At 39.2% G+C, this 26,304-nt stretch overlaps 1 protein-coding gene across 4 annotated transcripts in view; it reads left to right on the plus strand.

The window, feature by feature from the left end:
• Positions 1–26,037, plus strand: part of mettl13 (methyltransferase 13, eEF1A lysine and N-terminal methyltransferase) — a 76,352-nt gene extending 50,315 nt beyond the window's left edge. For 3 of the 4 annotated variants that reach the window (XM_061888450.1, XM_061888452.1, XM_061888449.1), the window contains exons 2-9: positions 11,288–11,560; positions 11,620–12,094; positions 13,631–13,830; positions 13,887–14,076; positions 18,552–18,713; positions 23,377–23,589; positions 23,659–23,790; positions 23,857–26,037. In XM_061888450.1, the coding sequence (XP_061744434.1) occupies positions 11,393–11,560; positions 11,620–12,094; positions 13,631–13,830; positions 13,887–14,076; positions 18,552–18,713; positions 23,377–23,589; positions 23,659–23,790; positions 23,857–24,122 (1,806 nt within the window). In that variant the 5' untranslated portion in view covers positions 11,288–11,392 and the 3' untranslated portion in view covers positions 24,123–26,037. Of the gene's footprint in view, positions 1–973; positions 1,250–11,287; positions 11,561–11,619; positions 12,095–13,630; positions 13,831–13,886; positions 14,077–18,551; positions 18,714–23,376; positions 23,590–23,658; positions 23,791–23,856 lie in introns of those variants that run through there. The other variant, XM_061888448.1, reaches the window with a different exon arrangement.
• Positions 26,038–26,304: the final 267 nt, after the last annotated feature.

The following is a 26,304-nucleotide window of genomic DNA, read 5'->3' on the forward strand; positions in this document are numbered from 1 at the left end:
GTCTTGTGATTTTTCCCACACACACACACATATATATATATATACACATATGTATAGATATATATGTATACATATGTATGTATACATATACCTCCTGACTATATATATATATATATATATATATATATGGGCTTCACGGTGGCAGAGGGGCTAGTGCGTCTGCCTCACAATACGAAGGTCCTGCAGTCCTGGGTTCAAATCCAGGCTCGGGATCTTTCTGTGTGGAGTTTGCATGTTCTCTCCGTGGATGCGTGGGTTCCCTCCGGGTACTCCGGCTTCCTCCCACTTCCAAAGACATGCACCTGGGGATAGGTTGATTGGCAACACTAAATTGACCCTAGTGTGTGAATGAATGTGAGTGTGAATGTTGTCCGTCTATCTGTGTTGGCCCTGCTTTGAGGTGGTCAACTTGTCCGGGGTGTACGCCGCCTTCAGCCCGATTGTAGCTGAGATAGGCGCCAGCGACCCCGCGACCCCAAAAGGGAATAAGCGGTAGGAAATGGATGGATATATATATATATATATATATATATATATATATACATACACACACACACACATATAGCGTGGCCCCTGGTCCAATTTTTTTCACCCAATACGGCCCCCGGGTGAAAAAGTTTGGGGACCCCTGGTGATAAGTTAATCAGCGGTGCAGTTGAGCAGTCTGATAGCTTGGGGATAGAATCTCCTCCTGAGTCTCTCCGTGTTGCCCATGAGACTCCGGTAGCGCTTGCCTGACTGCAGCAGTGAGAAGACACCGCCAGAACCAGAAATTATATCTAAGGTGTTACTTATGCATTGTTTGGAGAAAACCAAAACCGCCATTTGAATTTCCTGTGTAATGTTTTTATATACTTATCTGATGGCAAACAGGAACCAATGATGTCCAGTTTTGTTGCTGTACGGAAGCAAAGACCGGGGGTGTCCGTTTCAACCAATCGGAGGCCGAATTAAAGTACACTGGTCCAATCGGCGAGTTGTCCCAATTGCAAACTTGTCCGACTTGAAACAACGGTTCCAAAACACCATGTGGAGTGTCATCTGTCCAAGTTAGCCCTTTATTTATTCTAGTGTTATAATATTTCGGAGCAAAACTATGAACTTGTTACCACGTACCGCCGAGGAGTTCAGTTCGGCAGAGTACTGGGAAAGATTCTTTAAGAAGCGCGGAGAGAAGTCCTTCGAGTGGTATGGCGACTACAACAAACTGTGTGGGCTGCTGCATAAGTACATCAAAACACAAGACAAGGTGAGGAAAACTTCTCTTTAATAAAACATACTCACCTCAAGTATGTTTGTTCGAGACAGAAATCCCAATTCCATGTTTCTTAAGAAGGTGACTTTACCGGGCAGCTAACATACAACAAAGTGACTCTGGAGTCAAGAACCTGAATTAATCTGGTGCAAGTCTGAAGCTAGTTCCTGTTCTACCTCACTCTGGGACCTGCTTACATCAAAATGACCTTGTCGACCATCCCAATTTACTTGTAGTCCAATTGTCATTTCTACTCTTACAATCTGGTCTCAATTTAGAAATACTTTCGGCCTGCAGGGCTTATCCGACCACACCCCCATTCATAATAACCACCTCTTCCTCCCTCCTAGCACAGATGCAGATTGATTAATTGATAGATTGATACTTTTATTAGTAGATTGCACAGTTCAGTACATATTCCGTACAATTGAACACTAAATGGTAACACCCGAATAAGTTTTTCAACTTGTTTAAGTCGGGGTCCACGTTAATCAATTCATGGTACAAATATATACTATCAGCATAATACAGTCATCACACAAGTTAATCATCATAGTATGTCCATTGAATTATTTACATTATTTACAATCCGGGGGGTGGGATGAGGAGCTTTGGTTGATATCAGAACTTCAGTCATCAACAGAGAAATGTGGACATTGAAACAGTGTAGGTCTTATTTAGTAGGATATGTACAGCCAGCAGAGAACATAGCGAGTTCACATAGCATAAGAACAAGTATATACATTAGAAGTACATTTGAGTTGTTTATAATCCGGGGAGATGGGATGTGAATGGAGGAGGGTATTAGTAAAGTGTTGATGTTGCCAGGAGGTGTTGTTTTAGAGTGGTTTTGAAGGAGGATAGAGATGCACTTACTTTTATTCCTGTTGGGAGTGCATTCCACATTGATGTGGCATAGAAGGAGAATGAGTTAAGACCTTTGTTAGATCGGAATCTGGGTTTAACGTGGTTTGTGGAGCTCCCCCTGCTGTTGTGGTTATGGCGGTCATTTAAGGAAGTAGTTTGACATGTACTTCGGTATCAAGGAGGTGTAGCGGATTTTATAGACTAGGCTCAGTGCAAGTTGTTTTACTCTGTCCTCCACCCTGAGCCAGCCCACTTTGGAGAAGTGGGTTGGATTGAGGTGTGATCTGGGGTGGAGGTCTAAAAGTAACCGGACTAGCTTATTCTGGGATGTTTGGAGTCTAGATTTGAGGGTTTTGGAGGTGCTGGGGTACCAGGAGGTGCAAGCGTAATCGAAGAAGGGTTGAATGAGAGTTCCCGCTAGAATCCTCAAGGTGCTTTTGTTGACCAGAGAGGAGATTCTGTAGAGGAATCTCAGCGTTTTCTCTATGGAAGCAGTCAAGCCTTAGCAGGCTAAAGGACTGCAAATATCTCAACATCAATAGCATTCATCAAGATAACAGAGGAAATTACCAATGCAAAAGACGGTAAAGAATGTGCAGCCGCAGTATTCATGGATTCAACAAAAGCATTTGACACAATTAATCATGATATTTTAATACAAAAACTAGAACGATCTGGCATCAGAGGTTTGGTATTTTGGTATGCCTTCGCTGGTTTCAGTGAACTGTGGGAAAATTTACCAAAATCACACCTATTTAGATACTTTCAGGTTCGAAATTTTGTTAAATCAAATAGTCTCTCTTTCCCTAATACCCCACCAAATTCGCTAATTGATTTAATTTTAGATATTCCCACAATTCAGAAAGGCCTAATTTCCAAAATCTTCATCTTAATTTCCCAGTTTGGTAAAACGTCTCTTGATAAAATCAGAGGGAATTGGCAGATCTATAGATGATGAAGACTGGGATTCTGCCTTAACCCGAATTAACAACAGTACATCCTGTTCAAGGCTTCATTTAATACAATTTAAGGTTGTCCACCGTATTTATTTCACTACTCCCAACTCTCCAAAATGTACCCCAATATCTGGGATACTTGTAACAGATGTCACATGTCACCTGCAAACATGACGCACATGTTTTGGTCTTGTCCCCATTTGCTGGATTATTGGACAACTATTTTCAAACACCTTGCTAAGGCTTTGGATTTAAATCTGACACCTTGTGCAGAAATGGCTATTTTTTAGACGGTATCAGATCCCCAAATAAGGAGAAAATTTAAGGATAGTATCGATTTTGCATCCTGGACGTCACCTTTTTGCCCCAAAGCCTCCTTATGGCTTAAAGACCTTATGATGTATTTAGATCTGGAGAAAATAAAGTTCAATCTTAGGGGGGCACCTGGGAGGTTTTATTTTGTTTGGGGCTGTATGGTTGATTACATAGCTAAATTAAAGACGCTACAGGACATATGATAAGTTCACCTTTCATAAACCAGCTTTTTTCATTTTTGTATTTATTTTTATTTATATTTATTCCGGGTGTATATTTACTATCTGCCTGTGTTGAGAAGAAAGTGATGTACTAATTATTTTCCATTTGTGACTGTACCTTTAATTTATGTAGGACCTGGGGGTAGGGGGGTTTATGTGTGTGTGGGGTATGTGTTGGGTTGCTGTTCTTGGAAGTGGGTGGGAAAAAAAAGGGGAACATGTGTTTACTGTTTTATTGTACATTGTAATACCTGTCAAATTCAATATAAACATTCATTAAAAAAAGAAGGTGACAAAAGAAGAAGTAATCAAAATTGTAATTAAATGTAAATCTAAGACCTCAAATGACAGTCATGGAATAGATATGGTAACGGTAAAAAAGGTTATGGAAGGCATTTCAGAACCTCTTTCATATATCAGTAATTTTTAACGGGCAAATTCTCTGATAAAATGAAAATTGCAAAAGTTGTACCAATTCATAAGAAGGGAGACACACACCAGTTCACTATCTACAGACCAGTTTCATTACTTCCACAATTCTCCAAAATCATGGAAAAACTATTCAATAGCCGATTAGATAAATTCATCAACAAAAGTGGGACGCTCGTGGAGAATCAGTTTGGATTTAGAGCAAATATCTCAACATTAATTGCATTCATCAAAATAACAGAAGAAATTACCAAAGCAAAAGACGGTAAAGAATGTGCAGCCGTAGTATTCATGGATTTAACAAAAGCATTTGACACAATTAATTATGATATTTTAATACAAAAACTAGAACGATCTGGCATCAGAGGTTTGGTATTGAACTGGGTAAGAAGCTATTTAACCCAGTGGTTCTCAACCTTTTTTTCAGTGATGTACCCCCTGTGAACATTTTTTTTTAATTCAAGTACCCCCTAATCAGAGCAAAGCATTTTTTGTGAAAAAGAGAGATAAAGAAGTAAAATACAGCACTATGTCATCAGTTTCTGATATTAAATTGTAGAACAGTGCAAAATATGTCTCGTTTGTAGTGGTCTTTCTTGAACTATTTGCAAAAAAAGATATAAAAATAACTAAAAACTTGTTGAAAAATAAACAAGTGATTCAATTACAAATAAAGATTTTTACACGCAGAAGTAATCATCAACTTAAAGTCCCTCTTTAGGGATTGTAATAGAGATCCATCTGTATTCATGAACTTAATTCTAAAAAAAAATTCACACAAAAAAAAATCTTTAACATCAATATTTATGGAACATGTCCACAAAAAAATCTAGCTGTCAACACTGAATATTGCATTGTTGTATTTATTTTCACAGTTTATGAACTCACGTTCATATTTTGCTGAAGTATTATTCAATAAATATATTTATAAAGGATTTTTGAATTGTTGCTATTTTTCAATATATATATTTTTAAAGGATTTTTGAATTGTTGCTATTTTTAGAACATTTTAAAAAAAAATTCACGTACCCCTTGGCATACCTTCAAGTACCCCCAGAGGTCCGTGTACCCCCATTTGAGAACCACTGATTTAACCAACAGGTAGCAATATGTGGAGATGGGTGAAAATTTGTCAACGCGGTTGGATATATCTTGTGGTGTACCCCAGGGAGCAATACTGGGACCAAGATTGTTTAATCTTTATATAAACAACATTTTTAAAGTTACAAAGGACTTAAAGTTAGTTTTATATGCAGACGACACAACTGGTTTCTGTTCAGGAGAGAACACACAGAAGATAATACAATTAATAACAAAATAAATGAACAAAATTAAAAAATGGTTTGATAAAAACAGACTATCTTTGAATCTCAGTGAAACTAAAATAATGCTATTTGGTAACAGTAGAAAAGAGCATCAGACACGAATACAAATAGACAGAGTAGATATTGAAAGGGTAAAAGAAACCAGATTTTTGGGAGTATTAATAGATAATAAAATGAACTGGAAATCTCATATAAAAAACATTCAACAAAAAAAGAACAATAACGTCACAGTGGCTTACACTTGCATCGCATCTCATAAGCTTGACAACACACTGTGTCCAATGTTTTCACAAAGATAAAATAAGTCATATTTTTGGTTTGTTTAATATTTCAATAATGAATGAAGCAAAATACGTCCTGGGCCAAAAATCACTTTATATTCTCTACTGCTCGCTAGTGTTACCATATCTGAGTTATTGTGCAGAAATATGGGGAAACAACTACAAATGTGCGCTACATTCGTTAACTGTGTTACAAAAAAGATCAATTAGAATAATACATAATGTTGGATACAGAGAACATACAAACCCGTTATTTATTGAGTCAAAAATATTAAAGCTCGATGATTTGATAAAATTGCAAGCAGCTAAAATGATGTACAAAGCAAATTATAACCTGCTACCAAAGAATGTACAACAATTCTTCTCAACTAAAGAGGAGAAATATAACCTCAGAGGAAAATCTAATTCAAAACATTTGTATGCACGTTTTTGATTGATTGATTGATTGATTGATTGATTGATACTTTTATTAGTAGATTGCACAGTACAGTACATATTCCGTACAATTGACCACTAAATGGTAACACCCCAATAAGTTTTTCAACTCGTTTAAGTCGGGGTCCACGTTAATCAATTCATGGTAGAACACTTAAAACCTTTAGCATATCAGTATGTGGAATTAAATTACTGATATGATCCAGTTTAAGAGGCTGTTCAAATGTATGGTGCTTACAAAGTACAAAGAAGAAGAATTGTGGGAAACACTTTCAACCTTATTGAAAATAAGATATCCTTCATCTCAGTATGTTGGTAATGACTGAATTAATTAATTACATGTTACAGAACTGTTTAATTACTCATTCACGCATGTCATTTTACTATTTTGCTGTAAAAAGGGTCAGTAAATGAATGTATATATTTGGGGGCGCTCTGACATGGGAAAGGGGTGGGATTAAATAAGTTTTTCTTCTTCCTACTCCTTTTCGGACATGTGATGTGAGGTGATATGAAACTGTGCCCTTATGTGGGCCTACCGAGGATGTCGTAGTGGTTTGTGCAGCCCTTTGAGACACTAGTGATTTAGGGCTGTATAACTAAACATTGATTGATTGATTGATTGATATTGTGTTGTAAATGTACTCATGTCCGAAATAAATTAAGAAAGAAAGAAGACGGCGTGGCGCAGTGGAAGAGTGGCCGTGCGCAAACCGTGTCCGTGCGCAACCCGAGGGTCCCTGGTTCAAATCCCACCTAGTACCAACGTCATCACGTCAGTTGTGTCCTGAGCAAGACACTTCACCCTTGCTCCTGATGGGTGCTGGTTGGCGCCTTGCATGGCAGCTCCCTCCATCAGTGTGTAAATGTGTGTGTGAATGGGTAAATGTGGAAGTAGTGTCAAAGCGCTTTGAGTACCTTGAAGGTAGAAAAGCGCTATACAAGTACAACCCATTTATCATTTATTTATTTAAGACTGTGCAAAGCAGTAATCCGAAGAAAGGGTGGCTACTAAGAAGAAACCAGAATATGAAACATGTTTTCAGTTATTTAACCTTTTTTTGTTAAGTATGTAACTCCACATGAGTTCATTCGCAGTTTTGATGCCTTCAGTGACAATCTACAATGTAAATAGTAGGGGTGTGGGAAAAAATTGATTCGAATTTGAATCGCGATTCTAACATTGTGCGATCTAGAATCGATTCTCATTTTTTTTTAAATCGCTTATTTTTTTATTTTATTTTATTTTTCTAAATCAATTTACCAAAAAATTCACAGCAATACCATAACAATGCAATCCAATTCCAAGACCAAACCTGACCCAGCAACACTCAGAACTGCAATAAACAGCAATTGAGAGAAGACACAAACACGACACAGAACAAACCAAAAGTAGTGAAACAAAAATGAATATTATCAACAGTAGTATCAATATTAGTTATAATTTCAGCATAGCAGTGATTAAAAATCCCTCATTGACATTATCATTAGACATTTATAAAAAAAAAAAAAAAGAACAATAACGTCACAGTGGCTTACACTTGCATCGCATCTCATAAGCTTGACAACACACTGTGTCCAATGTTTTCACAAAAATAAAATAAGTCATATTTTTGGTTTGTTTAATAGTTAAAAATAATTTACGTTATTGCAATCAGTTGCTAAAACATTGTCCTTTACAATTATAAAACATTTTTTTTTTAAATCTACTACTCTGCTAGCATGTCAGCAGACTGGGGTAGATCCTGCTGAAATCCTACGTATTGAACGAATACAGAATCGTTTTGAATCGGAAAAATATAATTTTTGAATCGAGAATCGCGTTGAATCGGAAAAAATAATTTATAATCGAATCGCGACCCCAAGAATCGATATTTAATCGAATCGTGGGACATCCAAAGATTCGCAGCCTTAGTAAATAGTCATGAAAATAAAGAAAACCCATTGAATGAGAAGGTGTGTCCAAACCGTTGGCCTACTGTATATCGTATATCGCCATTTGGCCTCAGAAATACAAAGATATCATTTTTGGTCCATATCCCCCAGCTCTAGCAGGGGTTCAATTTTCTCAATTTTAAAGGAAGCGCTACAGAGCCAATTTTTGAAGTTCAGAAACGACCCATAACGTGCCTACAAAAATTAGTGAGTTTTCCGTGCATTTTAATCCACTCAAACAGTATGAACCTTGTCATTTTGTGCGGTGATCTGTCATTAAAATGACGCATCGTATCTGAAATGAACTATAAACACCAAGAAAATGCGGCGTTGTGGACATTTATTTTTTTTGAACATTTGATTATTTGAAACAAGATGTCAAACATACATCAAGTGTGATGTTTCTCCCTCATAAGTGAAATAAAACGTAAAAAAAAAAAAATAGAAACTAGAGATGTCCGATAGAATCGGCAATCTGATCTTATCGGCCGATAAATGCTTTAAAATGTAATATTGTAAATTATCGGTATCTGTTTCAAAAAGTAAAATTTATGACTTTTTAAAACGCCGCTGTACGGAGTGGTACATAGGGAGATGTGCAGAGCGCCAACAAACCTTAAAAGCACTGCCTTTGCGTGCCGGCCCAATCACTTAATATCCACGGCTTTTCACACACACAAGTGAATGCAATGCAGTTTTGGTCAACAGCCATACAGGTCACACAGAGGGTGGCCGTAAAAACAACTTTAACACTGTTACAAATATGCGCCACACTGTGAACCAACACCAAACAAAAATGACAAAACACATTTCGGGAGAACATCCCCGCACCGTAACAAAACATAAACACAACAGAACAAATACCCAGGATCCCTTGCAGCACTAACTCTTCCGGGAAGCTACAATATACACCCCTCCCCACCTCAACCCCGTCCCGCCCACGTCAACCTCCTCATGCTCTCTCAGAGAGAGCACGTCCCAAATTTGAGGCATGTTAAAAAAAATAATGCACTTTGTGACTTTATGCCATGTTGGCACTTTTTTCCATAACTTGAGTTGAAGTTGTTCTCTTATTTTGGAAAACCTTGTTACATTGTTTAATGCATCCAGCGAGGCATCACAACAAAATTAGGCATAATATTGTGTTGATTCCACGACTGTATATATCGGCATCGGTTGATATCGTAATCAGTAATTAAGAGTTGGACAATATCGGGATATCGGCAAAAAAGCCATTATCGGACATCGCTAATAGAAACGGTAAGAAATAAAGTAAGATGCTGGATCTGCTCTTTTTTTCCTTCCTCAGCTGTTACTTATACTGTAATATTGTACATGGTAATTGTTATATATTGTATATATTATATGTAAATATTACTTACCGTATTTCCTTGAATTGCTGCAGGGCATATAGTATGCGCCTGCCTTGAATTAGTCAAACTCGCTTCCCAAAATAATTTGCGCATGCTTAGTATTGCCGCCTGGTCAAACTTGTGACGTCACGAGTGACACTTCGCCTGTCATCATTTTCAAAATGGAGGCGGCTGATTTCAATACCGGTAATTTAAAATCGCCTAAAGCATGGGTGTCAAACTCTGGCCCGCCGTGTAATTTAATTTGGCCCTTGAGGCAATATCAATTTCGCATTAGAGCTGACCCGCCGGTGTTGTACAGCGTCGGTGCCGCTGTAACACCGCATTCACCGCTAATACTCATACTTGCTAACCCTCCTAATTTTCCCGGTAGACTCCCGAAGTTCAGTGCCCCTCCCGAAAATCTCCCGGGGCAACCATTCTCCCGAATTTCTACCGATTTCTACCTGGACAACTATATGCTGCCTTTAGCGTTCTCTTCAACCTGTCGTCACGTCCGCTTTTCCTCCATACTAATAACGCGTCACGTAATATTTGTGGCTTTTACACACACACACACGCACAAGTGAATGCAACGCATACTTGGTCAACAGCCATACAGGTGACACTGAGGGTGGCCGTATAAACAACTTTGGCACTGTTAGAAATATGCGCCACACTATGAACCCACACCAAACAAGAATGACAAACACATCCGCACCGTAACACAACAGAACAAATACCCAGAACCCCTTGCAGCACTAACTCTTCCGGGAAACTTCCAGCAAACCGACCAATAATTAACGTTTTATTCATGCATTTTCTCTTGCTAATTCAAAGCTTGAATGTTTGGTTCATTCATTATTGTTATTTTATTTTCAAATTTATTATTAGCCTTTGGAAAAAATTGGATATTTACCTCAGAAGATTGCAAATAGAAAAAAAGGTATCATATTTTTATTTAAATCCTATTTGATATGCCATTGATATTTTTTAAATTATTATTAAAAAAATATCATAGCTCGGTTGGTAGAGTGGCCGTGCCAGCAACTTGAGGGTTGCAGGTTCGATTCCCGCTTCCGCCATTCTAGTCACTGCCGCTGTGTCCTTGGGCAAGGCCCTTTACCCACCTGCTCCCAGTGCCACCCACACTGGTTTAAATGTAACTTAGATATTGGGTTTCACTATGTAAAGCATTTTGAGTCACTAGAGAAAAGCGCTATATAAATATAATTCACTTCACTATTATTATTTGAAACTGGATTTTGCATGTCACTAAAGTTATATAAGCCTTGCTTGTTCAATATTTAATGCTTTTAAAAATTGTTTAGGTCCCTATTAAAAGGATATTTGTTCAACCTCGGCCCGCGGCTTTGTTCCGTTGAACATTTTGGCCCACTCCGTATTTGAGTTTGACACCCCTGGCATAAAGGGAAGAAGATTAAGAGCTATTCAGTAGGATTTAAGGTCCCATCTTACATCACACTAAATTTTTTACTGCATACCTTTGGTAAGTGCCGGTGTGAGAAGAGGTTTTAAAATAATTAGCGCATGCTTACTTTTACCGCATGCCTTTGGTAAGCGCAGGAGTGACTGAGCTTCTGTGTGGAACAATTTCCCTTGTGGATCATTAAAGTTTGTCTAAGTCTTAGAAACCGTGGACAGATGTCAACATAAAACCACAGACAGCTGCATTCCTGAATGGCCTTAGACTTGAGATATAGCAACTAATGGGCACACAAAAGGCTCATCAACTACCCACATTTCAATTGTGATTCAATCAGGGTTGGTGCCTTGGAGATTTTCATTCTTTTTCTGTATTTCTGTTGTAACCTGCTGATGACACTCGAAAGCTCAGTGGCCACGTCCCGATGAGATTATTCTGTTTGAAGCCTCATTATTATTCCCCATCGCAGGTGCTGGTGGTCGGCTGCGGCAACTCTGAGCTGAGCGAGCAGCTGCACGACGTCGGCTACAAACATCTGACCAACATCGACATCAGCGAGACCGTCGTGTCCCATATGAACCAGAGGAACGCCGACCGTCGGCCCGGCTTGACCTTCCAGCAGGTGGACGCCACTCGGACGCCGTACGAGGACGCGCGCTTCCAGGCGGCTCTGGACAAGGGCACTCTGGATGCCATGGCGGCCGAGGAAGAAGGAGCGCTGGCGAGGAATATGCTCGCTGAGGTAGCTCAGGAAATGGTGTTTTTTGGGACGGACAGGAGCGTGACGGTCTGTGTTTGCAGGTAGGCCGCGTGCTGAGTGTGGGCGGGAGATACGTGTGCGTCACGCTGGCTCAGGAGTCCGTGATCCGCCTGGCTGTGGAGCACTTTGCCCAGCTGGGATGGGCGGTGAGGCTCCACTGCCTGCAGGAAGAAACCAGCGCGGATGAGGCGGAGGGCTCCTTCGCTCTGCCCGTTTTCGTCCTGGTCTGCACCAAGTTCCGCCAGCCCATGCCGACGCCCATTTTGGAGATGTGCCTCGGCGAAGACGGGGCCCCGACCCGCCTCGCGCTGGTGGCGGATTTGCTGACGGCCGTGCGGGAGCGTCAGGCGTACTCGGTCCTGAGGAAGAAGCTCCGCACCGGGACGGACGCCGGCGCCAACCTGTCGCTCACTCTGTGCCAGGCCAAGACGGGGCTGCCCAGATACACGCTGACTGTGCAGGATTCACCACCCGGGACCAAAGTGCCGAGGTCCAACCCGTTTGCCATTTTTATTGGTGAGTCTCTTTTCTGTTTGATTCACTTCAAAAACATGCGTTGAGTCTCCTCATTTTTTCCACATTCACAGTTGTGTTCTAAATACATAAGTACATGTACTAGAGATGCGCGGTTTGCGGTCTCATCCGCGGAGTCCGCGGATAAACTGCGGGTCGGGCGGGTTACATGACGAAAATATTGATTTTAATTAGAGTCGGGCGAGTGGCGGTTGAACCGTCCGGAAATATTTGATATACATGGTTCTGGGATCGGTATCCTTTACCATTCAAAGAGCCATTTAAGACCCATGTTACAAAGCGAAGAAGACAATAGGAGACTCTAATATTCTCTAGAATGACTGCCGGCAGTCACCCAGTTAATAAGTATTAGGGCGTGCTATGAAGCCATTGGCTTCGTCGCCTTTTACAGCATTTAGGATCTGCCTGTCAGTCCAGCAACATGTTGTGTGTGGTTTCCCCAGCAACACGCACACGACTGCAAGGCATACTGGGTGACACAGAGTACACTAATGGTTGTGATATAAACAATTTTAACACTCTTAGTAATATGCGCCACGCTATGAAGCCACACCAAACAAGATTGACAAACACATTTCGGGAGAACATCTTCACGGTAACACAACATAAACGCAACACAACAAACACCCAGAATCCTTTGTATCCATGACATTTATTGACTATTTTATACACCCCGCTAGCAGCAAACCCCCCGTGCGTCGGTAAGGTGGGCGGGGTTGGGGGTGAGGGGGTGTAAAATATATTCAGGAATTATCACGGATACAAAGGATTCTGGGTATTTGTTGTGTTGCGTTTATGTTGTGTTACTGTGAGGATGTTCTCCCGAAGTGTCTTTGTCAATCTTGTTTGGTGTGGCTTTACAGCGTGGCGCGTATTATCCATCCATATTAGTAAGTGTTAAAGTTGTTTATATCACAACCATCAGTGTACTCTGTGTCACCCAGTATGCCTTTCAATCTTGTACGTGTGATTGCGGAAGCTGCACACAACATGTTGCTAGACTAACAATCGGTTTGTACATGTTGTTGAAGGTGTCAAAGAAAATGGCTTCACAGCACGCCCATATTCTTGTCATCAGGATGAACGCCATTGGATATTCGTGAGAACGTTAGCGGCTCCCATTGTCTTCATTACTCTGTGAAACGGGTTTAAATAGCTCTGTGAGTGGTAAAGGTGGCCGACCTCTGATGTATTTCAGCGGGCGGGTGGCGGGCGGTTGCGGTTTTGATAAAATGTTGGTTCGGGTGGATGGCGGGTGGATGATGACTTTGGTGATGCGGTTGCGGATGATATAATTGCCTATCCGCGCATCTCTAACATGTACATATGATCAACGTTGTATCAACGTCTTGTGCCTGCTGAGTTAGAGGTGCCAATTCCAACCAGTTTTTACTGTTTTTGTGTGCAGGGGCTCAGAAGAGTTGCATGTACAAATGCATACAGTCACGACCGTCCAGTGCATTGTTTTGATGTTGTGCAGGGGTACCTAATGTAGTGGCCATGCGTGCGTGCTTTCAGTGCCTCAAGGGAGTGAGACAGCGTGGCTCTACAGCTCCAGCGAGGGACGCCGGCAGCTGGCAGCCAGCGCTAACTTTCGCCGCCTGCTCATCGTGGCCATGCACAGGAATCAGGAGTACGCGGACATGCAGGCCGTCCAATCAGAGCTCTCGCCGATGGTGATGGACCTGGCTCCGCCGGGAATGGCCGACAATCAGCAGGTAGCTTGCGCCCCATCACCGGGATTTTGTCTCTACTGACTGGAACCCCACTTCAGGTCCCCTTTCTTTCCGTCGGCGGCGACCTGGGCTGGCGAGAGATAGTCAGCAGGGGCGTGAGCAAGCACAGTGGCGAGTACTGCGTGGAGAACGTCAGAGGGGAGGACGGCGAGCTGTACCGTAGACTGGTCTTCCTGTCCAACGTGGATCTGGTACAGTCCGAGAGTCGCCTCGTCTCCTCGAATAGCGGTCAGTTTTACATTTGCCTGTTCGTCGTTTCGAAACTGCTGTTTTTCTGTCAGTTTAAGGTTCAAAAAGTTCTTGGAATTATTTATTTTTTCCATCTCACCGTTGAGTTTAAGCAGGGGAGGGCAACCCAAAGCGTTGAAAAAGCACAAGTAAACACGCCGCAGGACTGCTGGATATTTCAGATGCATGCTTATATAATCCGACGCTTGTTATTTTTATATCAGACAGGAACCCCTAGTTAATAGCCTTGATTGTTTGACTAAACTTGTAGCAGGGTGGTGCATTCAGTGACACTCTGGAAACACAGACTTTCTTGTTGATTTTGTAGGAAAAATTAAGGTTTGCTACAACTTTATTTTGCTCTATGGTGGCTTAATTTGCAGCTGTACTCACTTAAAAAAACATGTTCCCTGTAAAATATTTCAAAGGGGAATATTTAATGTGAAATAATGGGAGTCTTAAATGGGGCAATAATTTATAACACGGTTAATTTCAATCTATTATCAATTTTAAAGCAATGGATGTTTGAAAAAAAAATCCACAAAAAATCTTGGTGATCCAAAACAGCCCCACTAATAAAAATGTTAAAATATAAATGTTTTTCTTTGTTACTTTCAACACTAAAGTCTCTAGATGAACTTCAAATCTATAAGTCGACTATACATGTTTATCATTTTTTAAGCTATGTTTTATGCCTTTTTTGTTAAAACTAACCGTTTTTATGACAAAAACACAAAATATGCAATATTTTCCCCGTAAAATATTCAAAAGGGGAATATTTAATGTGAAATAATGGGAGTCTTAAATGGGTCAATAATTTATAACACCATTAATTTCAATGTATTCAATTTTTTTAAGCAATGACCGTTTAAAAAAAAAAAATCCACAAAAAATCTTGAGGATCTAAAGTAGCCCCACTAATAAAAATGTTATGAACTCCATGTCTTATCAGAATACATTTTTATTATTTTTTATGCTATGTTTGTTTTATGCCCTTTTTGTCAAAAAAACAAACAAAACGTTTTTTATGACCAAAACACGAAATATGCAATACTTTCCCTGTAAAATATTTCAAAGCGGAATATTTAATGTGAAATAATGGGAGTCTTAAATGGGTTAATAATTTATAATACCATTCATTTCAATGTATACTTCATTTTTAAGCAATGACAGTTTAAAAAAAAAATCCACAAAAAATCCCCACTGTTAAACATTTTTGAATAAAATATACATGTTTTTCTTTATTACTTTCAACACCAAAGTCACTAGATGAACTTCAGATCTATCAGTCGTCCATACATGTTTATTATTTTTAAGCTATGTTTGTTGCCTTTTTTGTAAAAAACAAACAAACAGTTTTTTATGACGAAAACAGAAAATATTCAATATTTTCTCCGTAAAATATTTTTCATGGGGAATATTTAATGTGAAATAATGGGAGTCTTAAATGGGTCAATAATTTATAACACCAATAATTTCAATGTATTGTTAATTTTTAAGCAATGACAGTTTAAAAAAAATCCTCAAAAAATCTTGAGGATCTAAAGTAGCCCACTAATAAAAATGTTATAAACTCCATGTCTTATCAGTCGACTATACATTTTTTTTATTTTTTATGCTTTGTTTGTTTTATGCCCTTTTTGTCCCCAAAAAACCTAAACGTTTTTTATGACCAAAACACGAAATAAGCAATATTTTCCATTAAAATATTTCAAAGTGAAATATTTAATGTGAAATAATGAGTCTTAAATTGGTCAATACTTTATAACACCATTAATTTCAATGTACTGTTAACTTTTAAGCAATGACAGTTTAAAAAAAAAAAAATACCCACTATTAAAAATGTTTAAATAAAATATAAATGTTTTTCTTTGTTACTTTCAACACCAAAGTCTCTAGATGAACTTCAGATCTATCAGTCGTCCATACATGTTTATTATTTTTAAGCTATGTTTGTTGCCTTTTTTGTAAAAAAACAAACAGTTTTTTATGACGAAAACAGAAAATATTCAATATTTTCTCCGTAAAATATTTTTCGTGGGGAATATTTAATGTGAATTAATGGGAGTCTTAAATGGGTCAATAATTTATAACACCAATAATTTCAATGTATTGTTAATTTTTAAGCAATGACAGTTTAAAAAAAATCCTCAAAATTCTTGAGGATCTAAAGTAGCCCCACTAATAAAAATGTTATGAACTCCATGTCTTATCAGTCGACAATAAAACAATTTTTATTTTTTATGCTATGTTTGTTTTATGCCCTTTTTGTCAAAAAAACAAACAAACGTTTTTTATGACCAAAACACAAAATATGCAATATTTTTTTCCCTGTAAAATATTTTTCATGGGGAATATTTCATGTGAAATGATGGGAGTCTTAAATTGGTCAATAATTTATAATACCATTAATTTCAATGTATTGTTAATTTTTAAGCAATGACAGTTTAAAAAAAAATCCACAAAAAATCCCCACTATTAAACATTTTTAAATAAAATATAAATGTTTTTCTATGTTACTTTCAACACCAAAGTCTCTAGATGAACTTCAGATCTATCAGTCGTCCATACATGTTTATTATTTTTAAGCTATCTTTGTTGCCTTTTTTGTAAAAAAACAAACAAACAGTTTTTTATGACGAAAACAGAAAATATTCAATATTTTCTCCGTAAAATAGTTTTCACGGGGAATATTTAATGTGAAATAATGGGAGTCTTAAATGGGTCAATAATTTATAACACCAATAATTTCAATGTATTGTTAATTTTTAAGCAATGACCGTTTAAAAAAAAATCCTCAAAAAATCTTGAGGATCCAAAGTAGCCCCACTAATAAAAATGTTATGAACTCCATGTCTTATCAGTCGACTATACATTTTTATTATTTTGTTATGCTATGTTTGTTTAATGCCCTTTTTGTCAAAAAAACAAAACAAACGTTTTTTATGACCAAAACACGAAATATGCAGTATTTTCCCCTGTAAAATATTTTTCATGGGGAATATTTCATGTGAAATAATGGGAGTCTTAAATGGGTCAATCATTTATAATACCATTGATTTCAATGTATTGTTAATTTTTAAGCAATGACAGTTTAAAAAAACAATCCACAAAAAATCTTGAGGATCTAAAGTAGCCCACTAATAAAAATGTTATGAACTTCATGTCTTATCAGTCGACTATACGTTTTTATTATTTTTATGACGTTGGTATAGCTCAGTTGGTATAGCGGCTGTGCCAGCAACTTGAGGGTTGCAGGTTCGATCCTCCCTACCGCCATCCTAGTCATTGCCGTTGTGTCCTTGGGCAAGACACTTTACCCACCTGCTCCCAGTGCCACCCACACTGGTTTAAATGTAAAAATTAGATATTAGGTTTCACTTTGTAAAGCGCTTTGAGTCACTAGAGAAAAAGCGCTATATAAATATAATTCACTTCAATTCACTTCACTTCATTTCTTATCAGTAGACTATCCATTTTTATAATTTTTTATGCTATTGTTTGTTTTATGCCCTTTTTGTCAAAAAAAACTAACGTTTTTTATGACCAAAACACGAAATATGCAATATTTTCCCTGTAATATATTTGAAAGCGGAATATTTAATGTGAAATAATTTGGAGTCTTAAATGGTTCAATAATTTATAACACAATTAATTTCAATGTATTCTTAATTTTTAAGCAATGACAGTTTAAAAACAAATCCACAAAAAATCTTGGGGATCCAAAGTAGCCCCACTAATAAAAATGTTATGAACTTCATGTCTTATCAGTCGACTATACATTTTTATTATTTTTTATGCTTTTTTTGTTTTATGCCCTTTTTGTAAAAAAAAATAAAAATAAAATGTATGACCAAAACACAAAATATGCAATACTTTCCCTTTAAAATATTTCAATGTGGAATATTTATTGTGAACTAATGGGAGTCTTAAATGGGTCAATAATTTATAACACCATTAATTTCAATGTATTCTTATTTTTTAAGCAATAACAGTTAATAAAAAATGCCAAAAAAATCTTGGAGATCCAAAGTAGCCCCAGTGATAAAATGTTAAAATAAAGTATAAATGTTTTTCTTACTTTCAACACTAAAGTCTCCAGATAAACTTCAGATCCATCAGTCGACGATACATTTTTATATTTTTTATGCTATGTTTGTTTTATGCCGTTTTTGCCAAAGAAAATGTTTTTATACATGCAAACACAAAATAATATTTCAAAGTGCAATATTTGATGTGAAGTAATTGGAGTCTTAAGTGGGTCAATAATTAATAATAACAGTGATTTTATTAATTCATGATTTTTTTGAGCAATGAGCACTTTTGACACCTGTGAGTTAGATAATTCCTCTCGTATTTAAACAAGTGTTATACTTAGACAATAACACTGCATAGTGAAGTTTGGTGTTGATATGAACTTCCAACAATTAAAAACATGCATGTTTTAAAAAACAAAAACGTTTCTGTTCCGCCAGCATCCAGTCACAAGAAGAAGAGCAAAAAGAAAAGCAAACAATCCTCGGCGGCGCCGCCGTCGTCCTCTCTGTCAGTGCACAGCGGCTTCCTGTGCTGCACTCACCATCAAGTTATGGTCGCTGGCCTCGCCATGCTGGACTTGGACATGGAGAACGACAAAGGTACACGTCAACACACACTCACACTCGACCTCACCTTTTGACAATTGGCACAAGTTGTTAGAATTAATACTTTTTTGCTGAACATCATTAAGTCAATCAAAATTAATCAATCCCTCTTGTTTGTAGTTCAAATGGCCCTGGACTAAACATTATGTTCTTCCTATTTACTTTGTTTTTAAGATGGGGTCGAGTTAAGTGCGCCCTCTGCTGGCTGTTGCAAAGTAATGGTTTCCAATCTACTGTATTTTGCTGGTGACTTGTCCAGGGTATACCCTGCTTTCTGGCTGAATGCAGCTGGGATAGGCTCCAGCACCCCCCGCGACCTCGAAAAGGGACGAACGGTAGAAAATGGATGGATGGATGTTTAGCTCATGGATGTCAAATTGGTTTTCATTGAGGGCCACATGGCAGTTATGGCTGCCATCAGAGGGCTGCTTGTAACAGTGAATAATGTATGAACTTGCCTCTGGATTTTATTATTACTTATATAAATTGTTTAAAGTAGACTGTCGATTTTACAGTAAAAACTTCACATTTACAAAATTGTACTATAAAATGTATTGTTCTTTTATTTTTTTTAAAACATTTTATGGTAAATGGAAAAAACAATACCACTGTTTTATGTTATTTTTTTAGGGAAAAATATGACAGCTTAGTTGCCGGAATTTTACTGTTAAATTTACATTGTTTTTTACAACATTATATTGTTAATGGAAACACAGTACAAGTAATTTTTTTATTGTGCCAACTTACTGCCAGTTTTTCTACCGTAAAAACAACTGTACCGTCTTTCTATTTACAGCAATACACCGTTAAAAACAACAACCATATATTTTACAGTCAAAACTGGCAGTTAAATCAACATAATTTTAACACAAAGACCTGGTAGTTTTTTTATTTATTTACAGTAATATGCTGTAAAGAACACCGTAAAATGTTTTGTAATTTTTATTGATTTAATGGTTAGTTCGCTGTAAAATCCTAAGTCAAGCAGATATTTAAGTTTTTAGTTTTATTTAGACAATCAATGTTTTGAAAATATGATAATATACTGTTATATTTGTTGCAATAATGGATACGATTTAAGTTCACAAGGCATGCAATTTCAAGTTTATCTCAGCTGTATTCAGGCGGAAGGCGGATTACTCCCTGGACAAGTCACCACCTCATCGCAGGGCCAACACAGATAGACAGAACTGGTATAGTACCATTTTTGAATCATTAGTACCACGATAATATACCAGTATTGGTATACCGTAAAACCCTATCTTGGTGTGTAAAATGTTAATGCTTGTCCTTCAGTGATAATGATTAGGGATGTCCGATAATTGCTTTTTTGCCGATCTCCGATATTCCGATATTGTTCAACTTTTAATTACCAATACTGATTATCAACCGATACATACAGTCGTGCAATTAACACATTATTATGCCTAATTTTGTTGTGATGCCCCACTGGATGCATTAACAATGTAACAAGGTTTTCCATGATAAATCAACTCAAGTTATGGAAAAAAATGCCAACATGGCACTGCCATATTTATTATTATAGTCACGAAGTGCATTATTTTTTTCACATGCCTCAAAACAGCAGCTTGGAATTTGGGACATGGTTTCCCTGAGAGAGCATGAGCAGGTTGAGGTGGTGGGTAGCGGGGGGGTGTATATTGTAGCGTCCCGTAAGAGTTAGTGCTGCAAGGGATTCTGGGTGTGTTTATGTTGTTACGGTACGGATGTTCTCCCAAAATGTTTTTTGTCATTCTTGTTTGGTGTGGGTTCACAGTGTGGCGCATATTTGTAACAGTGTTAAAGTTGTTTATGCGGCCACCCTCAGTGTGACCTGTATGGCTGTTGACCAAGTATGCGTTGCATTCAGTTGTGTGGATGTGAAAAGCCGCAGATATTATATGACTTGGTCGGCACGCAAAGGCAGTGCCTTTAAGGTTTATTGGCGCCCTGCCCTATATGTTATCCGACGCTCGTGTACACAGTGGCGTTTTTAAAAGTCCTATATTTTACTTTTTGAAACTTATACTGATAATTTTGAAACCGATATGATATTTTCTGATATTATGTTTTAAAGCATTTATCGGCCGATAATATCGGACACCTCTAATAATGATACTTAATAATGATACTTCAGATGCTATTTGCTGTGATGGATGTGATTAAGAGAAGTGGTTCTATAATAAATTAGCTTCTTGCCGCTGGTCAGCCGTGGGACTATAAATAAATACTGTATAAGCCATTTTTGATCGACGTTAAAAGGCATTAATCGGCTATTCCTATCATATACCGTATTTTTTCGGACTATAAGTCGCAGTTTTTTTCATATTTTGGCCAGGGGTGCAACTTATACTCAGGAGCAACTTATGTGTGAAAGTATTAACACATAAATAGATAGATAGATAGTACTTTATTGATTCCTTCAGGAGAGTTCCTTCAGGAAAATAAAAATTCCAGCAGCAGTGTACAGAGTTGAAATCAATTTTAAAAAAGTAAATAATGGGGGTTTAAATGGAAACAAAATAGAGAAATATTACAGTATGAATAAAAAATAAAAAGCAATATAACAGTGAAATAAGAATATAACAAGACAAAGTAGGCAGTAGTGACCATGTTATGAAAACGTATTGCACTGTTATTGTTTTGCATCCCCTGTCATCTTTGTACCCCCGGCCCCCCGCCCCAAAGAGGAGTTGTACAGTCTAATGGCGTGTGGGACAAAGGAGTTTTTGAGTCTATTAGTCCTGCACTTGGGATGAAGCAGTCTAGCACTGAACAGGCTCCTCTGGCTACTGATAACGCTATGCAGAGGGTGACTGGCATCATCCAGGATGCTCACTAGTTTGTCAACAGTCCTCTTCTCTGCCACCGTCACCAGTGAGTCCAGTTTCATTCCCATTGTAGAACCGGCCCGCCTGATCAGTTTCTCAAGTCTGGAGCTGTCCTTCTTAGATGTACTGCCCCCCCAGCACACTACCATGTAGAACAGAACACTGCCAACCACAGACTGGTAGTACATCCACAGGAGTTTTCTACAAATGTTGAAGGAGTGCAGTCTCCTGAGGAAGTACAGCCTGCTCTGTCCTTTCTTGTACTGGTGGTCCGTGTTAACAGTCCAGTCCAGCTTATTGTCCACCCAAACGCCGAGGTACTTGAATGAGTCCACGGTCTGTACCTCAACTCCCTCGATCACAATAGGTTGTGACCGTGGACTCGACCTCCCAAAGTCAATGACCAGCTCCTTGTACTTTGATGGATTGAGCTGCAAGAGGTTCGTGTGGCACCACACAACAAAGTCCCTCACCAGGTTCCGAAACTCCTCCTCTCTGCCGTCCCTGATGCACCCGACGATGGCTGTGTCATCCGCGTACTTCTGGATGTGACACAGCTCTGAGTTGTAGCAGAAGTCAGCGGTGTACAGGGTGAAGAGAAGAGGGGCAAGCACCGTTCCCTGCGGTGCTAGGGTGCTGCTGATCACAGTGTCAGACGTGATGTCCTTCAGTCTGACGTACTGTGGCCTGTCGGTGAGGTAGTCCGAAATCCAGGCAACCAGGCAGGGTTGCCTGGATTATTTTATTTTTCCAGGGTATTTTATCCATCCATCCATCCATCATCTTCCGCTTATCCGAGGTCGGGTCGCGGGGGCAGCAGCCTAAGCAGGGAAGCCCAGACTTCCCTATCTCCAGCCACTTCGTCTAGCTCTTCCCGGGGGATCCCGAGGCGTTCCCAGGCCAGCCGGGAGACATAGTCTTCCCAACGTGTCCTGGGTCTTCCCCGTGGCCTCCTACCAGCTGGACATGCCCTAAACACCTCCCTAGGGAGGCGTTCGGGTGGCATCCTGACCAGATGCCCGAACCACCTCATCTGGCTCCTCTCGATGTGGAGGAGCAGCGGATTTACGGTGAGCTCCTCCCGGATGGCAGAGCTTCTCACCCTATCTCTAAGGGAGAGCCCCGCCACCCGGCGGAGGAAACTCATTTCGGCCGCTTGTACCCGTGATCTTATCCTTTCGGTCATGACCCAAAGCTCATGACCATAGGTGAGGATGGGGACGTAGATTACTGTAAAATATAAAATAATATTATTTAGCTCATTCACGTAAGATTTCATGGGATTCATCTATTAGGAGTGACAGATTGTTTGGTAAAGGTATAGCATTTTCTATATGTTATAGTTATTTGAAAGACTCTTACCATAATATGTTACGTTAACATACCAGGCACCTTCTCAGTTGGTGAAAAAAGTGGAATATATTTATCTTTACAGTAATCTATTTATTTATTTATATATATATTTATTTATTATATATATATATTTATATATTATTTATATCTATTTAATTATATATGTACCTTATTGCTTTTTTATCCTGCACTACCATGAGCTTATGCAACGAAATGTCATTCTTATCTGTGCTGTAAAGTTCAAATTTGAATGACAATAAAAAGGAAGTTTAAGTATATTGTGAATAAATTGAGAACACCAAGTGGACAAATGTTTTAGCAACTGTTATGTCAAAGAAAAGGAGTAGAATTAAATAAGTTCTGCTTCTTCCTACTCCTTTTCAAACATGTTGAAAAGAGAAACTGGAAATTGTGATGTATCATGTTGTATGCATGCATGTTCCAAATAAACTCAACTCGACTCAACTCCGTAGATGTCCCTGTGTCGGTGCTCCTGGTGGGTCTGGGAGGAGGAGGCCTGCCTCAGTTCCTGCGGGACTTTGTACCCGGTGTTTCTGTGGAGGTGGTGGAACTGGATCCAGCGGTGCTGGAAGTGGCCAAGGAGTGGTTCTGCTTTCGACCCGACGATCACCTGACCGTCACGCTCGGAGACGGCCTGGAACGCATCTGTGCCTTGGAAAAAGAAGGTTAATGGCGGGATGTAAACAATACAGAGCTAGACCAGGCTGTAGATTTTCTTCTTCTTTTAAACACAGGCGGACGCTTTTTTGACGCCATCATGTTCGACGTGGACAACAAAGACAGCACGGTGGGTATGAGCTGTCCGCCTGCTGCCTTTGTAGAAAACGCCGTATTGCACCAAGTCAGTCGCCTTCTAACCCCTAAAGGTACGCTTTACGTTTTTAACAACCATGAAAAATGCGAGCAACTTCATACCTCCCTCTGGCCCCCAGGTGTTTTCATACTTAACCTTGTGTGCCGAGACTCCGCCTTGAGGAAAGTCGTGCTGGAGCGTGTGAGCCGCGTGTTCCCGACGATCCTCTTCAGGGCGATCGACGGGGAGGTGAACGAGGTGCTCCTCTGCGCTCGCGGGGAAAATGTCCCGTTAGCGTCGCTCAAGCGAGCGAGCGGCCGCCTGCAGAGCGCGCTGCGCTCGGACGTGAGCAGGGGGCCCCAGATAGACATTGCAGACCTGTTGAAAGACTTGAGAGTCGCGTGAGAGCATCAGGCACTAAGTATGGAAGTATTCATGTACAAAACCCAAAACCAGTGAAGTTTAGCGCATTGCGTAAATGGTAAATAAAAACAGAATATAATAATCTGCAAATAATTTTCAACTTATATTCAATTGAATAGACTGCAAAGACAAGATATTTAACGTTCAAACTGAATTTTTTTTTTTTTTTTTCAAATATTAGCTCATTTGGAATTTGATGGCCGCAACATTTTTCAAAAAAGCTAGCACAAGTGGCAAAAAGGACTGAGAAAGTTGAGGAATGCTCATCAAACACTTATATGGAACATCCCACAAGTGAACAGGCTAATTGGGAACAGGTGGGTACCATGATTGGGTATAAAAGCAGCTTCCATGAAATGCTCAAGTCATTCACAAACAAGGATGGGGCGAGGGTCATCACTTTGTGAACAAATGCGGGAGCAAATTGTCCAACAGTTTAAGAACATTTCTCAACCATCTATTGCGAGGAATTTAGGGATTTCACCATCTACTGTCTGTAATATCATCAAAAGGTTCAGGGAATCTGGAGAAATCACTGCACGTAAGCGATGATATTATATGTTGCCTTCCTAGCAACGTTATCATGGACGCCCCTGCTTATTTCAGCAAGACAATAATGGCAAGCCACGTGTTACAACAGCGTCGTTTCATAGTAAAAGAGTCCGGAAAGCCTATCTCAATCTCTGCGTCTGTAATCCAATACCCGTGTACTAGTTTGTCGGTATAACATTTGCATATTTTATTTTGTGTCCGTATTTAGAATATTGTGTTTGTAAAAACAAATCTGTCTGTATTACGATCTGTGTGTGTGTGTGTGTGTGTGTGTGTGTGTGTGTGTGTGTGTGTGTGTGTGCGTGCGTGCGTGCGTGCGTGCGTGTGTGCGTGCGTGCGTGCGTGCGTGCGAGAGAGAGTGTGAGAGTGTGAGAGTGAGAAAAACAATCAGAATCCCAAATACTTTATTAATCCCAGAGGGGAAATTGAGATTTTAAGCAAAATCCCATTCAAGAGCGGACAACATTAGAGCAGGGGCCCCCAAACTACGGCCCTGCGGAAGTCTAAAGGTTTTTAGGGAGCGAATGTCCCTTTAGGACAGAGGACCCTATTGTATTTCTAAGGTTTTATTATTATTATACCGCCGCCTCTTTGAGCTGTAATTTGACCCCCATAACATGCTTTAAAATTCACCGCATTTAACACACACATCAGGCCTGGCGAAAATTGCGATCTAATCAAAAAACCAAAACTCTAAATTGCGCTCTAGCGCCCCCTAGGAAAAACACAGACAAAACTGCTTGTAACTTCCATTAGGAATGTCATAGAGACATGAAACAAAAACCTCTATGTAGGTCTGACTTACACCTATATTTCATAGACTGACCTCCTTCAGCAAAAATCAACAGGAAGTTGGCAAAAACCCATTCAAAACAAAAGTTTCCTAAAAAATGTAATTTTTGCCTTTTAAAGCTGTAATTTGACCCCCTTAAAATTCTTCGAAACTCACCAAACTGGACACACACGTCAGGACTGGCAAAAATTGCAATCTAATAAAAAAGCCAAACCCCAAAACTCAAAATGGCGCTTTAGCGCCCCCAAGGAATAAAACAGACAAAACTGCCCCTAGGAAGAAAACGTTGACAAAACTGCTTGTAACTTCCGGTAGGAATGTAGTAGAGACATGAAACGAAAACCTCTATGTAGGTCTCACTTAGGCCTACATTTCATTCATTTACATCCTTCAGCAAAAATCAACAGGAAGTTGGCAATTACCCCTTCCAAACAAAAGTTTTGTAAAAACCTGTCACCTTTTTTCAAACATTATCTCCTCTGAGCGCGTTTGTTGTGTCGGCTTCATTGATTGAACCCTTCTGATTAAAAGTTGAGAAAAGAGGTTTAATAACTGCTCCGGTTTTGATTTTACAAGCCTTCAAAGAAAGCTGCGCTGATGCTGCTGCCGTCTCAAGATGGCCGCTTAAAAGCAGGAAGCACCAGCGTGACCACACAATGCAGAGAAGGTAGGTACTGTGTGGGTAAAGATATGTTGACTGGGTGAAAAAAGGAGGCACCAGTTTGACACCAGGATACAGAGAAGGTAGATAATTTGCAGGTAAAGATTTGTTGTCTGGGTGATGGCAGGAAGCACCACCGTGTATAGGTGACAGAAAGA

This window comes from Nerophis ophidion, linkage group LG26 (genome assembly GCF_033978795.1).
Source record: "Nerophis ophidion isolate RoL-2023_Sa linkage group LG26, RoL_Noph_v1.0, whole genome shotgun sequence".
NCBI lineage: Eukaryota > Metazoa > Chordata > Actinopteri > Syngnathiformes > Syngnathidae > Nerophis > Nerophis ophidion.